This window comes from Fusarium oxysporum, chromosome 3 (genome assembly GCF_000149955.1).
Source record: "Fusarium oxysporum f. sp. lycopersici 4287 chromosome 3, whole genome shotgun sequence".
Lineage (NCBI taxonomy): Eukaryota > Fungi > Ascomycota > Sordariomycetes > Hypocreales > Nectriaceae > Fusarium > Fusarium oxysporum.
Window position 1 is genome coordinate 5,337,619 of NC_030988.1, and position 15,860 is coordinate 5,353,478.

A 15,860-nucleotide genomic window follows, 5' to 3' on the forward strand; every position below is an offset into this window, starting at 1 on the left:
ACTGGGTCAGACATGGTGCGGTGAAGCTAGGGGCGACAATAGGTGGGGGGGAGGAGGTCCAATGGGAGATTGGAGATGTTAGCATGGAAGCATAGAGAGTCAGATTTGAAATATTTGAAATATTTGAATAAATATTTCAAACAACAAATCCAGTCTTGAGAGTTATCAAATATCTCAAATATGACCCCGGATTTGATTTGTTTGATTTGAGGGCAGCGCTGGACAGCGTCGACCCCATTGCAGGCTTGATCCAGAGCATCAACATCCCAATAGTTTTGGATCTTGACAAAGCTCTCCAGCTTCGATCGCTGTTCCTCTGTGAGTTTATCCGGAGACCGACCAAGGCCTCGGACCGTGTGCCCACGAGAGGAGAGGCTCTCGATCAAATGTAGGCCAAGATTGCCAGTGACACCAGTGACGAGGACAAGCATAATGATAGGTTGAATGGTTGACGAAGGAGAATAGTTGTGACAGTAATATATTGAACGAGATGCAATGCGATGGTAGCAAACTAGCTGCTATTTCATTCTTAGATCATACTTTTATAGATGTACAGCGTGTGCGTTGTCAGCTCAACTTTAATTATTAATCTTCAGGCAGCTACAACATCGAGGCTTAACGTCCAAAGGACGATCTCAAGCATTGACAGCCATTAGTCGAAGCATATCCTATGTCCAAAACGAGCTAGCGTTCCGACAAAGAAATGGCTCGATCTGAGAAGCTGACAAATGGAAAATCTCAATCACTTGTGGCGTTTCATTCGTCCGGATTTGCTCGGATCTACAGCAAACGGAACGCTAGCTGGTTTGGGTTAGCTGGTTTGGGCCGGACAGTAGAGCCCTTAGTCATGATCTTGGCTGTTACTTGCGGTGAACTCTACTCTTTTCCGCGTCATAGCTCCGATATTGTTGCAAGAGGCGCGGTGCTCGGCCAAGTCTCTGTAACTCGGCTAAAATTAACTCACCGTGCAAACCTTATGCATCTTGGTACGCAAGGAACGGTTTCATCTGGTTCTGGAGGCTTCCATTAGTATAATGATGGGGATGTAACATTGACACGATAGTCATGAGGAATCCATCAAGTGGGCACCAAAGAATAAAGTTTGCAGTCCAAGAAACATCTATATAAGTGTCACCCGATACCATCAGCATCAACATCAACAGTCACGCTTCACCAAAAACCAAAACAACCATCATATTCTACACACATTCCACCAACCTTTATCTCTCCTACATCGCAACCATGTCCCAAAACCAAGAGCTTGTCCCGTACCATACTGTCACCCGCGACATCTACGCACCAATTGGCGAGGTCTGGGGTCTCCTTGGAGGCTTCGGGGCTGAGAAAGCCTGGTATCCGGGATGCATCAAGCTCAGTCTTGAAGGCTTCGGCATAGGTTCCATCCGCAGGTTCAGCTACGAATATCCTACTGGGCCACAGAAGGGACAGCGCTACGAGTTCTCCGAAGAGTTGACTGAAGTCGACGCTCCGAATTACTTCATGTCATTCCGAGTTCGAAGACCTGATTACCCGGACATGATCGCATTCGGAACAACCGCACTGGAAGTCATTGGGCCGAACAAGACCCGCTTCATTTGGAGCTCAAAGGGGAGTCCGCTGCCGGACGAGCATCTGCAAGGCTTGAAGGAGGATCTGGAATGGCGTTTTTCTGAACTCATTGCGGCAATTGCCAAGCAGGTTGAATGATGATTGTGGCAGTACTGCCTCAGAGTTATCATTGCACGGTCAGTGTATGGGAATCAGGAGCTGCTATTATGGTAGAGATCTATTTATTAAGCCCAATAAATTATCCTGAGTTGCCTGCATCGTTCAAAACCATTACGGTAATCTCTTTGAAGAAGAATAAACTATACCAATAGGATCCTGAGATTTGGTACTATGCCCTTACCAGAAATCAGTTCATGAATATTGCATTAATTATCTTGAGATTGTTAAGACTTTTAACAGTTAATCGTGGTTACTAAGAGATCACAATAGCGACCTGAGTATTAGTCGATTGATTGATAGTTAAAGCTTATCACATCTCAACAAGATATAACAAGCCAACAGACTGAAAAATTCCAATTGACATCAGGTTTTGGAAGGCAATAGGCGCATGGCTGGCCCGGGTATTAATTGATCTGGATCGTCAACAGGATGACCCTCTGCAATGTTTGCTAAGCTACTTAGTCTGCATCTCTGTTGCGAGGTAAGGGCGAAGTAACAGTTATGTAATTCTCCCTTCAGGCTGACAATCTATAGCACAAATACTATTGATCTGTTGGATGTAAATGCTAGATGTAGGTACCAATCAACCAGTTTCGTTGAATGACCTCATGTCTTCAGTCCACAGAATCTCCTTGTCGAATCCATTCAGGGCCTGATGGAGAAGGGCAGCCGCAACCGACTCAAGTCTGATCATAGTGATATCCTTCTGCATGCGAGACTTTAACGCTTCGACGTCCGTAGAATCATTAATTATAAACCCAGGCCTCGCTACACATACTACAGCCTCATCAGGATGCTGCTTTGCAAAGCCCATGACCTGATTCTCAACTTCGCCCTGCGTCTAAATTAGTTGCAGTCCAGGTGATGTGCAGACCAGAACCTACCCGCATGAGAAAGTATTCGGGCATGACTGGCGGAGTCTTGGTCTGATCGGTCTCAGCATCGGCGCCACTCATGTACAGAAAGCGGAATGGCTTATTCGTCGAGGACTTGACCATAGTTTGAAGGCCGGCTAAGGTATCATCAACGCAAATCTTGCGCGCTTGCGCAGAGTCCAGCGACCCATAAACCATAGGCGTTATACCAACAGTCCTATAACAATGATTAAGCCGAGATGCTTGACAAGGTGGGAGATGACTTACCAGATGCATGCATCTGCACCGCGGAATGTATCTCTTACGTGATCAGGATAGGTTCCGTAGTCTGGCACGACAACAGACTCGAAACGCGCCGGGAGGGTACCAGCTGGAGGGGAAACAAGCTTTCGCGAGACAGCAACGACACTGCTGACTTGAGGCAGCTTCAGGCTTTGCCGAATAATCTCGCTGCCGACGTAGCCATTTGCGCCAGTGACAATCAGCTTCATTGTCGGACGATTTAGGAATTGAGGATTAAAGAGGCAGCACTGTAAGGTGATGGTGTGCTCAGTCTCTTGACTAGACCAACGCCGCATCAAGCGACCTAAAGGCTACTATATATACATGTAGCTTTCCATTTGGGTTATCTATATTGAGCCCGCAATGTATGATACGGGCTGAAGCACACTGTAGAGGAATTACAAAGCTGAAACCTTGCCCACCATCGACTCGCTGGTCTAACTTTTGTGACGGAACTGTTGCTTTAACAGGTTAGGCTATGAGAAAAGCGACGTGATTTACAAAGTCCACGAGGCGGAGGCCGAGATGTTGCTTCTTGTCCTCTGATCTGGTTTGATGTGCATTGGGCCGAGACCTTATTGTCGTTGGGTGATGGATATGCTACCTTACCTTAAATGGTTAGCGTTCCGTGAAAGCTGGGGAAAATATCACCGATCATCGTCCTCGTGATTAGCAAGCCACCAGCCGGAGAGAGCCGATCAGTGGCGTAGGGCGAACATAGCGCTCGCAAACCCCTCAATCACCATATTTCAAACACACATCGGCATAAAAATATTGATGGCTAGTGAATCATAGTACAGCTGATCCCTGCATTATGGTATTCCATGGTCGCCCCTCAAGGGATTGTGCTCCCTGCAGAAGGAGGAAGATTCGCGTAAGGGTCCTAGCTTTTACTAAAAAGCTTTTTGTGTATACTCAGTGTGTGATGGCACAATGCTGACGTGAGCTGCGCAGTGCGATTTAGTTCCTACCGGCTGTTCCCAATGCCGCAGAGCCAAGCTAACCTGTCACGGGTATCGAAGCTCGAACGAGTTGGTTTTCCGTGACGAGACTCGAAACACCATGCAAAGGGTATTGGCCCGGCGAACGGCCAGTTGGCTGCCCTCCGCACCCCAATTCAGTCCCGATGCATCGTCTCGGAATGCATTCCTCTCCCTTTACATCGACACCTACTCATGTGGATTCTACACCTTGCAGTCCCTCCTGACAGATTCAGCTCCTAATGGGCATCTACAAGTCGCTGTTGACGCTATCAGTTTGGCCTTCATGGCATATGAACTAAATTGTCAAGACTTGTTACCTGTTGCAAACCAACGTTACTTAGCAGCCATACGAAGCCTTGGAGTTGTCATACGGTCCTCGCTGCAAGCAAATAATGCAGCCAACCAATCACTTACCGACGAAACCCTTCAATCCGTACTCCTCCTAGACCTTTACGAGAAGATGGCTTATCAGCCTCTCTCAGAATCAGAGTTCCCAAGCTCTTGGTTGAGCCATATCCAGGGTGCGCTTTCTATAGTCCGGTCTCGGCCAACAGCCGGGTTCTCAAATCCGACGACTCAACAACTCGCCACCCGGACCGTTATTGCCCTCACACTAAGCTGCGGTGCTGCAGGAATACCCATACCAGAAGCATTGATAGGGCTCTACAATGATCTAGACAGCTACGTAAGGAGTGCTAAGTGGACCTTTATCGGCCTCTTGATCAGTCTTATCAACCTTCGTGCCAACTTGAATAACGGCAAATTAGAGCCGAGCGATGTTGTTCAGCGTGCACGAGACTTGTATGAGGAGCTCTCTCATGCCGAAGGAAAAATACCGCGCTCCTGGTGGCAACAGCGGAGAGATACAAGTGAAGCCCTTGTCTTTGGCAGATACTACGACGTGTATCCCGGCCACTACGCGACCCAGGTCTTCAACGCATACCGTATCATGCGTCTTGATGTCTGCAGCATCCTTCAGAAGTTTGACCACAGCTCTGAAGTTGCTGAGACCATCACAGAAGTAGCTCGAGCCATCTGCGCCGCTGTGCCTCAATTCATTCTTCCACATGCCAGGTCTCAAAATACACTTCCCTTTTCACCATTGCAGATATTGGAGTGCTCAGGTGTATTGACCCCATTATATGCAGCTTCACAAAATACTCAAGATCCTGTAATGCGCGCTTGGATATTGCGGACTTTGGTGTATATGGCTGATAATGGTATTAAGTTGGCCCAAAGTGTAGCCCAGGTTATTATGTTTCTACCAGATATGGACTATTGGGCTGTCTTTAGAATGGTTGGTAACTGCGCCATTACGGCATAAGGTTCAGGAGCGTCTGTATAAAGGTTTAGCATTGATACCGTATCACAGTAGGGGTGCTATGTGAAGGTATTCGGAAGGGTATGAGGGATCAATTTTGAGGTGGACCTTGAATCCCCGCTAACCGGGAGCTTCGAGGTTCTCACATATCAAGCATGTATATACAGGTGCTTAAGTATTATACTAAAGGATACCAAACACTTAACTATTACTTTCTTCTGTTGAATTAAATGGCTGTTCTAGTGTATTTACTTTAGCCTGACTACTAATTAGGTTATAGTTATGGTATGATAGGCTTAACAGTATTATATATTTTAATTTTTTACTATAAAGATGCTATTTAAATCCAACCTGGATTTGATAACCCTTAGAGCTATGCGTAGCCTGCAGATCAAGTTCACCTATGCATTCACCACCCTCCCAAATACCCATAATCTTTCCACCTCATGCTCCTTGTGTATAGAAGGTTAGGTTAAAACACTTATGTAAATGGTTCAGACATACAGTTATCCCTTTGAGTGCCACAGCCCTTAGGAAGGTCACTCGCCCCACTTAGCTTAGTCATAAGGTCAGTACGTGCAGGGTACCGGGGTTTCGTAAGATATTTGCCAAGTCTGTAAGGTAGCTCTTTGTAGCAATCAAAACTGCTGGGACTTTTACCATCATACAAATTAGTATGTGTGGAAAAGTACCGTTAGTTTCATTTACCTTGATTGGCTCTATATCCCTGTCGTGACCCCGCCTAAGGGTTGTGGCACTCAAAGGGATAAGATAGCTGTCTATCATTCTAAATGAAGTACTCCATAAAGCTAAGCTGCCCATTAACTACTTTCTTTTTACTTAAGATGGCAGTATCTATTCACTAATTATATCTGACTTCTCAGTCATTAAATCAATAACAGTTCCTCTTTAGGCAGTTCTACCAATATTCTCTACAATAATTGTAACGACCCTAGAGGTTACATCACGTGTAAGCAGTGCCCACAATTCTCATTACACTGTACATATAGGCTTTTTATATAAAATAAAATAGTTGAAAATATAAAAAAAATACTTTATAATAAAGTTAACTATATTGTTTTAAAAGATAATTTTTCTGGATTTTTAGCTATTTTATTTATAAGAGGAAAATGCTATAGGGTAGGTCTTTTTTAGTTATACAGTGCAGTGGTCGGCATACTTGGACGGTCGGCATACTTATCAAATACGTTAAGCTTTAGCTTTACATATTAAGAGGTAGAGTAGCCCTAATCAGTCCAACTTCATTTATAGGAGTTAAATACTTTATATATATATAAAGAGCTTTACTCTCTGTAATTTATAATAGAATTAAAGCTCTTTTAACTCTCTCTTATATAACTCTTTACTACATATATTACAGTTATAAGCTTAAGTAAGTATAGGACTTAATAACTTTTACTATATTACTCTATATGTAAGTTATATTTTATTTCATATTTTAAATTAAAATTAAAAATAGTACTATAATATTAATTATTAGGACTCTTTCAGTGTGTTTTTCAACTGTAATAATCCCTATTAGAAGCGTGTAGCAGTATGACAAATCTAGGACATTACTAATAATGACCTATAAGTTAGCTCTTGTGAAGCAATTGCTTTAGAAGTTTAGAGGATATCAATACAAACTTAATTTTCAGAGTCCACTAAGCAAAGGTGAAGATGCTGTTTCTTTATTCTTTGATCTGGTTCGATGGAAATTGGACCGAAACCCTATTGACGTTCTTTGATATGGGACGATAGACTACCCGTTGACCGTGCGACCTTGCTTTAAGAGGCTAGCCTTCCGTGGAAGACCAGATCTAATTTGCCAATCATAGACATTGATTGGCAAGCCACCAGCTGGAGGTTGACAGTGGGGGATCGCCCTACAATTTGAAACTAGTTACTATGCTGCTACTTCCGAAGCGGTAAAGCAGGCTCAACAGTTCTCGCGCACTTACGGTGTTAAACATATAGTCATGAAGTTTATTGCGCGATTACAAATAGGGGGACTAAGTCTTTCGGCATTAACGGACATATCACGTTGGCCTTAATTAATGTCCGGGAGTGTTGATTGTGAAGGCATCATAGAAGCTGTAAGAAGCCAACAGCGTGCCATTATTTAAGAGCCGCAGGTACTCCTTCAGGTTTGAAGACTATCGCAAGCATTAAATAATTCGACTTTGAAGTTCTTTATTTTCACATTTTTTCATCATGCCTCCTAATCGTGCAGCTTTTATTAAGAGTGCCTCCTCCAAAGGACTTGAGGTCGATGATGCTCCTTTCCCGACGCCTAAATATGACGAGATTGTGGTTAAAAACCATGCTGTTGCAGTAGTAAGTCAACTCAAGGCTAATATATATCTTCTAGCTGCTTAAAAAAGAGTAACTAACATCTCAAAGAATCCTATCGACTGGAAGATACTGTAATGAACACCCGATGAGAATGGCTGAAAGGGAGCTGCTAACATACCTTAAGGGCTATCGAACCTATCCGTAACATGGTTATCAGGTCCTACCCTTTTATCAATGGCGGCGACGTTGCTGGCGTTGTAGAGGCCGTCGGAGCAGGGGTCACTGGATTTAGCAAAGGCCAGCGCGTGTTCGGGTAGGTTACAATTTAATGGGTGAATACCCTTCCCATAACGGAAAGTGATTAACAAGACATCTCAAGTCATCCAATGAGCCTGAGCACAGGCGAAGCTGCTCATGGAGGCTTTCAAAACTACACAAGCATCCCACAGCACTCAGTGTGGCACATCCCAAGCCATGTCACCTTCAACCAGGCATCCGTTCTGCCTCTGGCTCTCTCCACGGCAGGGATTGGTCTATACCGTAAGGAAGACCTAGGGCTGCCTCTGCCTTCGCTGAATCCTGCCCCCACTGGTGATTCCATCCTCATCTGGGGTGGTGCATCTTCTGTAGGTGGAACTGCAATCCAGCTGGCGGTCGCATCCGGCCTGCGTGTTGTGACCACGGCGTCAGCGCCTAACCACGAACGTGTCAGGTCGATTGGCGCTACTGAAGTGTTTGATTACCATTCGGTAACCATTGTGCAAGATGTTGCTGCTGCTCTTTCTGGTACTCCTGTAGTCGGTGTTTTTGACGCCGTATCGGAGGAGGCAAGCTTCGAGCCTATTATCCAGATTCTTCGCGAGCTCGGCAAGAGCGATCTTCATGTTGTGTCTGTCCAACCCTTTTCCGGAGATATTCAGCAGAGACTCCCAGGAGTGAAGGATAGTATGTGTTCAAACTTCTACCTCTATACAAGGCAATGTTCTTCTAACTTCCACTTTTCACAGCTACGGGCCTTCATTTTGCGACGGACAAGCATGTCCATGAGCATTTCAAAGACTGGGTTCCCCAAGCCTTGGCTAGCGGGCTGCTTCAGCCCAAACCCGACCCGCTTGTCATTGGTAAGGGACTGGAAAAGATCCAGGAGGGTATCACTAAGCTTCAGGGCGGTGTATCTGCGCAAAAGATTGTTATAGAACTCTAAGATCCTTGGGTTTGCTTTGAACTGATGTGCTGGCCGGTATAGCTTATCTATAGATATATATATCAACCCTTTTTTCTAACAGCCTTGGTGGAATTTCCTATGTAAAAAAGTAAATTAATTAACTTACCATTATAGTATTGAAGGATAGCAAGCTGAACTATATCTATATTATATAGATTAATAAATATAAATAACTTAATAATGTTTATAGATCAGTTTTATTATATCCTGTTATTTGTCGGAGATAAGAGTTTGTGTACAGACAGGATAATTATCGTGCATAAGCCCGGTTTGTTGTATCCTATCATGTTACCAGCACGAATGCACACAGTATGGTAGAGGGAAAGCTTAATTATAGAGGCAGTGCACGCGAGAGCAGCCCTTCTATGGGAAGACATGAAGTCATTCCTGGCCGATGTTGGATCTCAAGTTGACTTTCAAAATATGTGCTTACTGACAATCATAGCCTGTTCTGCACTTTTTAGAATTCTCTATTTGCATGACAGCTTCTGGCCAATCGCTTCGGCACAACGAACGTACATGTCCTCGACATATTCAATCAAGCTGGCCCACACCACTGGATCCTTATGTGGCGTGCTCTCCCCATACCATCTGAACTTGGTCGATTTGCCATCTATGTCTTTCAGGACAATGTTGGAGAAGATTTCCCCTGTAGCTTCACCAATATCTTCATTGTGAACCTGGAAACGAAGGTGATGCTTGACCGGATCGCAGAACAACATCACCTCGCGAACCCCATTCACCCACACGTTTGGTTCCCACCGAATGGTGCGCACGGACCCCGGGCCATATCCCTCAAGAGAAGAAGAGACGCAACCGGGGAACCAGAGTACTTCAGCCCCGAAAGAGGTTACAATCCCCCAAACCTGCCCGATAGGCGCATTGATGATCCGAGTCACGTCAGAAGTAATTTCAGGCATGGCAGTCTCGTCAATGTGGCTGTTGAGCTAATCATAGAGTTAGAGGCTGCGCGGACAGCGATGAAGGAGGGGATAGTACCGATATACTTCTGCAGTGATTATTATCACTTTAACCAAGGGTCGTTTTTCTCTATGGCTGCTTGAATGGAAAGTGTTGTCTGCGGTAGTGTCAAACTAAGATTTATGTACTCAAAAATCGTCAACTTAGCCCATGGTGGCTTTGTAATTCTCAGGTGTTGTACGGAGTTAAGGTTCGAAGCCACCGAGACTAGACATTCGCCTTTCAAATTCGGCCGAAAACGAGGCACTCGCATAGTTTTCACTAGTCACACGCCGGTAGAGAATTAGCTGTCATGCTAAAGGCTCTCAGGAGGTCCATCTTCTTTTTAGTAATGCGGGTATTTTTAGTTAAAGAATGTCGGAGAATGTACTCCGTACGGGAGGGAGAATGCCAAATATGTCACGGTCAAGTGATTTGTTTTCACTGTTTCAAGCTAGACGCACTCAGCCACTAGCCCGCTTCACATCTACGCGGACTCATCCAGTCCTCTATGCGACCACGATTTATAATGAATGCCCACCGGGATCCAATGTGTGCCGAAGTCTGGGGCAAATTGTACTTCGCTAGGAGCTGAACTAGGGGCAAATTCTTATTTATCACCGCTTATTCGCTCGGCTCTCGCACTTTTCTTAATGTCCGAGCTTGCGTGCACGCCTCGAAAGCCACAGCCCATAAGCTGACATCCAAACTCTGATTGCTAATCTATCCTAGGTACACAGGATATGAACTCGGCCCTAAACTGACTTGGGTGGAGGGCGGATATGTTGGGTCTTTCGATGCCCTAGGGTGAGTAAGCCCGTCCTCTGAGATTTCAATACTGTCCCAGCTGGGTTCAATTCGACTTTTAGCTCGAGCCATAAGGGACAAGGGACGAGGGGAAGGACGAATAACTTGCACAATTTGCCTAATTCATACAACCACTGACGATAGCCTACCCCTCAGTTGCCGACAGTCTTTGGCTTAGTTTGACGCCTGGAGTTCTCAAGTGACCAGAGGACAGCGCTTGCATTAGGTTTAGGCGACCTTTTCTTTCCTCACCTTCAATACCCTCTAACTCCCCATTTCAAGGCTTACAACCCCATTGCGGTCGAGTCTGCATGGTATAGCTGGTGGGAGAAGGAGGGTTTCTTCAAGTCATAACTCGGCCAGAAACTCACCTTCACTCCACAGGTAGCCACTCGAAGCATACAACGCGTCCCTGCAATCTCGCACTTAACCATCTTACTTGTGGTTTGTTGGTGCGTAACAGTAGGTGCCAATGTTCGCCAGACCGGTATACATGAAGCACACGCTCAGGACATCTAGCTGCAGCCACATACCTTTGAGACTTAACCCGGTACAGAGACTGTGGCGAGCCCCTCCAACACGTTCTACGCACACAATGGATATCTCTTCGAAAGTCCGCGTCTCGCCATCGCAGCAGCCTGTGTTTTACGTGCCCGGGATCAGCTCTGAGGCTGCCGACATCACAAGCAAGCTATTGCAGGAGAACCACGAGAAGCACCACATCTTCTTCAACCATGCTGAGTTCCATGTAAGCCATCTTCAGCACAACCTAACATACTGCTGACTTCACAATAGAATCATATCGCCCACCACCTCCTCTCTCTATTCGCCCTCAATGCCACGCCCATTGAACTCAGGCAGGGCTGGGATGATAATAGATTTTACCAAAGATCGCCGATACCCCTCAAGCAGTCCATTGTCACAAACATGCATAACCTGGAGAAGTACAAGACCTACTTAGGCAGCGAGGAATATTACCATGACTTCCTAGTCTTCTTTAAAGAAGAGATTAGCCAGAAGGGTTGGCAGGAGGTGCTAAACGAGTACATATTCAATGGAGATGAGCGGGCTGATGATATGCTCGTGCGCATGTTTGGTGGCATCCTTCACCCGATCATCCACCTAGGCTTCGGCGTCGAATTCGAGCAGCCTTTAATTATTGCAGAGGCCTTGGCGCTAGCTGCTGTTCACGGCAACTGGGAGGCGTCGCACTTACTCCAGAGTGAGAAAGCGGCCAAGGCCAATAGTCCAGATCGCTGGTCCGATAAAACAATCGTTCAGCTGTTGGAAGAAATTTACACCGACGCGAAGCGGGCTTCAGGGGTTAGAGACAAGTATGCCAGCCAAGTACATGTTACGGAGGAGAATCTGGAAGAAAAAACGGCCGAGATGATTAATGCAGTTGGTAAGCTTTCCAGTCGAAGCCTACAGACGCCACCTGGCTGACATCTGATAGTATACTTCACTGGTGCCGCACAGCATCCGCCCCACCAGATCCGATTCGACTTCTGGAACATACACGCCGTAAATCTCAGCATCTTCTTCTGCTCGTTCCTACGACAGTCATGGCTCTCAATACCCAACAAAATCCGCCTCCTTGAATGGAAGATCCGCATGGGCTTAGTTATGTATGCATCGCCACGGCCTCCCAAGCTCCTTCTCGACGAGATCATCAATTACAAGCCAAGAAAAGATTCTTCGTGGGAGGATATCTTCAAGCGCGTAAAGCTTCATCACGAGGACGGCCATGCCTGCAAGCTTGTGCGCGCCCTGGCAAATGGCGAACAATTCTGCAAGAAATACGAGGACAAGGACGGATTCGTCATCAAGGGTGATATGTGGAGGAAGCTTGGCCATATGGCCATCGACAGTGTGGAAGCTGGCTCGCCGGAGTATGTTCGAAGCGGAGCGTGGTCGAGTGTACCGTTGCGCGATCAAAATTAAGGTTCTGAAGGGTTGATTGAGTAGACACTCTTCAGCCAAGTTTCCCCAGAAGAAACACAAGAGGAGAGTCGGGAGTATCCGGCGCAATGTTCCTGAGCTAAGCCGCAGTTCCAAAACACTCAAGCAGATAAGTGAGGGCTTTCAAGACAAAGGTTAAGACCAGTCTGGAGAACAATTGATCTCAGACAATGTACAAACACAACGAGCCATCTTCTCTTCTCAATAATAACTTAATGTTTTCAGGGAAATCAAATCGTTCGCCATCCATATACTACTGTCATATTCACAACGTTTGGGACTGCTGCGCTGTTTTGGCTATACAGCCATAGCCCCTCACAGTACCTATTAAGCTACTATTTAAAAAATTCAGAAATTAATTGGGTTACTATAACTTTAAGATTTAAAAGTAAAATAAAGAAATACTTATTCTTTAAAGAGAATATATATAAAGGACTTTATAGCCACAAAGAATAGTAAATAAGGTTAGAAAATTAAAGCTTAAGGACCTTTGAGATTGGTTGACGTTCATAGCGAAGCAGTCGTCGTTAGCCCGTAATCTCGACACGATTAGCCGCGAGTGCAGTAGAACGCGACATTCGAGATGGCGCGAGAAGGAGACCGAAAGCGGAGTGAGCTATACCAGATATGGTAATTGGGACGGGTACCCGTCCGCCTATTGACCGCCAGGGCACATTACCAAAGGGCACGGACCATCAAATCGTGTATCAGGTCCTGATACACGGGGTAATTGGTACAGTAGGTATACCTCTGTGCTCTGAATTGTTTGTCAGTATCCTGGTCTTTGACAATTTAACGCGATATCTCACCCATTTGCTTCGTCATTTCTGGAATTCCAAGCATCTTCTCATCATCATTTTGCCATGGGAAACAGTGGGGGTAGAGAAACCAGAGCATCTTGGTCATCAATGTGACAGCTAAAAGCTGTCGGTCTCGACTGGGTCCGGCCTCAAAACTTGTTCTGTAGGGTGGTAGTGCCGGCGCGACCGTAGACGACGTGAAAGTTAGCACAATCATTAAAAGAAGATCACATACCATCCAGGACCACCTAGTGGGCACCCCCACCTAATGGACCACCAAAATTTCGATCTTCCCATACAAATTCCGAATTTTCAAGTACATCGCATTCAGCCAAAAGCGAAGATACTTACAAACCCATACCAATTTTGTATAGCAGTTTTCATGAAATTTTAATATCGGCTTAACTTTTCCACGTTCCGACTTGTGGTCTAGTTCTCTAGCACTTTGAATTCTTTCGCATTTCTCCTCATCTACCCTAGGCGACTCCATCCACTTGAGCCGAATTTTCATCTAACTTAATAGATGGAACTCCTTTCGCAATGGTTCGCCGTGTTTATACCGAAGATGACGTAGCTGAGGCTATACTCGATATTACTGATAGAGGCCTGTCACAGACGGGGGCGGCCCAGAAACGTGGAGTACCTCGGTCGACCCTTTCTGGGCGACTTTCCGGTCAAGCGAGCAGGAATGAACGGATCCAGGCCCACCAGCGTATTTCAAAGAGCCAGGAGGAGACACTCCTTCGTTGGGTGCTGCGACAAGAGTCTCTGGGCTATGCTCTATCGCACAGCCAGCTCCGCGCCTGTGTCGAGGCCATCCTCAAACAACAAGGCGATAACAAGCCTTTGGGTAAGCACTGGACCACCAGGTTCATCAAGCGTCACCTACAACTATCTACCAAGCTTGGAAAACGTCAGGAAGCCGCCAGATTTGATGGATTTACTCCGAAGGCGGTCAATTGGTACTTCGATATCCGGGAGAACGAGTACGGCTGGATCAAGCCTGAGAACACGGTTAACGTGGACGAGGGCGGTATAATGGTGGGTTTCGGTAAGTCTTCTACAAGTACTCTATAGGTTTTTATAAGGCATAGCTAATTGGTTGTCCATAAGGCCTGGACAGCCTCGTAATCGGGAGCTCTGACCCGAAGAAGAAGGCGATGTTGAAAGGCGTTCAGTCGCGCACGTGGACCTCGTTTATTGAGGCTGTTACTGCAACTGGCCGCTCTTTAAAACCGGGAATTATCTTTAAAGGGAAAGAGCTGCAGAAACAGTGGTTTCTGAACGAATTCGAATTGATAGCGGACTGGCACTACATCACATCACCGAACGGCTGGACCGACAACCATATAGCTCTCGAATAGTTGAAAGACGTTTATCTACCACAAACGGAGCCTCGTGATGCATCGGATGCGAGACTTATTATCCTTGACGGTCACGGGAGCCATGCACAGGTAAGCATTTTGGTGTTTTCGCCGCAGAGTTACCCGCTATAGGGCCATTAACAAGCGGTCAGGACGAGTGGATGGCGACGTGCTTTCTGAATAACGTCTACTGCTGTTACCTACCAGCACATTGTTCCCATGGTTTGCAGCCGTTAGATAATGGAATTTTTAATGTTATAAAAGGTGCGTATCGGAAAGAACTCCAAAAGCTGGCTAGTTTGACCGATTCTGCGCCGGTTGACAAAGTCAACTTTATTCGGGCATACGCGAAAGCGAGGGAGGTGGGCATGAGGAAGGATGTTATCTTATCCGGCTGGAGATTTACTGGTAATTGGCCAATAAATCGTTATAAAGCTCTAGCACATCCTGAGATTCAACCGGATAAAGAAAAACTGATGGAAGAGTTCAAGACGCCGAGCCCTCCTCAACTGCACTCAGATGATACGCCGAAAACGAGCCGGCAAGTGAGGGAAATGGCCAAGCACCGAAGTCGTCCGACCAGACAGAAGTACAGTAAGATCGCAAAGGGGCTGGAATCTTTAGAGATGAAGGTTGCCGTTCAGAATGCGCGGATTACTGGCCTCGAGGAGCAGATGGCTCAGCTGCGGCGAGGGAAGAAAAGAAAGGCGGTACCGAACCCGAACCGACGATTCATGGCTCTAGCGGAGTCTCTAGCGACTGGACAAGCTCTTCCTGACTCAAAGGAGGCAGAAATAGAGGTGGATGTGGATGAGGAGGTCGAGTCGGTGATTGAGGTGGGTGTCGGGCTAGAGGACGAACGTGACGACTCTACGGTCGTAACAAAGCACTGCCAGCGCACACGAAGCGGTCGGGAGGTCAAAAAACCACGCAGAGAGTAAAATTCAAATAACTTTATAGAAACTATCTTTAAAGCCTCGTTTATTAATTGAAAATCGGGCCTGTTTTTGCGGACATCAATATTTGGATTTTGTATGGTAAGATTGAAATTTTGGTGGTCCATTAGGTGGGGGTGCCCACTAGGTGGTCCTGGATGGTATTAATCAAGATTGCTATATTATTAGCATTAGTTCTGGTCCTATAACCTATGACTCTTCTAATGCTGGAAACTGGTCTTTTGGTAGCATCTGTACTTCCTTTATCCTTAGCACCGACATTTAAGCCTGCGATAAGACTACTTCGTGTTCTCTTGGTATAT

The 15,860-nt window shown here is 45.9% G+C and overlaps 6 protein-coding genes across 6 annotated transcripts; 4 read left to right on the top strand and 2 right to left on the bottom strand.

The window, feature by feature from the left end:
- Positions 1-981: 981 nt before the first annotated feature.
- FOXG_14934 (uncharacterized protein) lies at positions 982-1,823 on the top strand. Its single transcript, XM_018395002.1, has one exon. It carries the CDS (start codon positions 1,243-1,245, stop codon positions 1,705-1,707), a length of 465 nt encoding a protein of 154 aa, XP_018254970.1. The 5' UTR covers positions 982-1,242; the 3' UTR covers positions 1,708-1,823.
- Positions 1,824-2,311: 488 nt separating this feature from the next.
- FOXG_14935 (uncharacterized protein) lies at positions 2,312-3,152 on the bottom strand (the record flags this gene model as incomplete). Its single annotated transcript, XM_018395003.1, has 3 exons — positions 2,871-3,152; positions 2,613-2,820; positions 2,312-2,563 (listed from the first exon to the last, which is right to left on the bottom strand). The coding sequence occupies exons 1-3, from the start codon at positions 3,092-3,094 to the stop codon at positions 2,312-2,314; spliced, it is 684 nt and encodes a 227-aa protein (XP_018254971.1). The 5' UTR covers positions 3,095-3,152.
- Positions 3,153-3,947: 795 nt separating this feature from the next.
- On the top strand, positions 3,948-5,192 carry FOXG_14936 (uncharacterized protein; the record flags this gene model as incomplete). Its single annotated transcript, XM_018395004.1, has 1 exon — positions 3,948-5,192. One exon carries the CDS (start codon positions 3,948-3,950, stop codon positions 5,190-5,192), a length of 1,245 nt encoding a protein of 414 aa, XP_018254972.1.
- A 2,211-nt stretch (positions 5,193-7,403) lies between these two features.
- FOXG_14937 (uncharacterized protein) lies at positions 7,404-8,688 on the top strand (the record flags this gene model as incomplete). The annotated part of the gene is made up of 5 exons (XM_018395005.1): positions 7,404-7,526; positions 7,593-7,615; positions 7,669-7,797; positions 7,864-8,429; positions 8,492-8,688. 5 exons carry the CDS (start codon positions 7,404-7,406, stop codon positions 8,686-8,688), a joined length of 1,038 nt encoding a protein of 345 aa, XP_018254973.1.
- Positions 8,689-9,152: 464 nt separating this feature from the next.
- FOXG_14938 (uncharacterized protein) lies at positions 9,153-9,840 on the bottom strand. The gene is made up of 2 exons (XM_018395006.1): positions 9,709-9,840; positions 9,153-9,656 (listed from the first exon to the last, which is right to left on the bottom strand). The coding sequence occupies exon 2, from the start codon at positions 9,627-9,629 to the stop codon at positions 9,180-9,182; it is 450 nt and encodes a 149-aa protein (XP_018254974.1). The 5' UTR covers positions 9,630-9,656; positions 9,709-9,840; the 3' UTR covers positions 9,153-9,179.
- Positions 9,841-11,071: 1,231 nt separating this feature from the next.
- On the top strand, positions 11,072-12,689 carry FOXG_14939 (uncharacterized protein; the record flags this gene model as incomplete). The annotated part of the gene is made up of 3 exons (XM_018395007.1): positions 11,072-11,224; positions 11,272-11,881; positions 11,933-12,689. The coding sequence occupies 3 exons, from the start codon at positions 11,072-11,074 to the stop codon at positions 12,418-12,420; spliced, it is 1,251 nt and encodes a 416-aa protein (XP_018254975.1). The 3' UTR covers positions 12,421-12,689.
- Between the last annotated feature and the right edge of the window lie 3,171 nt (positions 12,690-15,860).

What these genes read in the sequence shown, in the direction of transcription:
- FOXG_14934 (XM_018395002.1), top strand. Translation starts at nt 1,243, where the DNA reads ATGTCCCAAAACCAAGAGCTTGTCCCGTACCATACTGTCACCCGCGAC.
- FOXG_14938 (XM_018395006.1), bottom strand. Translation starts at nt 9,629, where the DNA reads ATGCCTGAAATTACTTCTGACGTGACTCGGATCATCAATGCGCCTATC.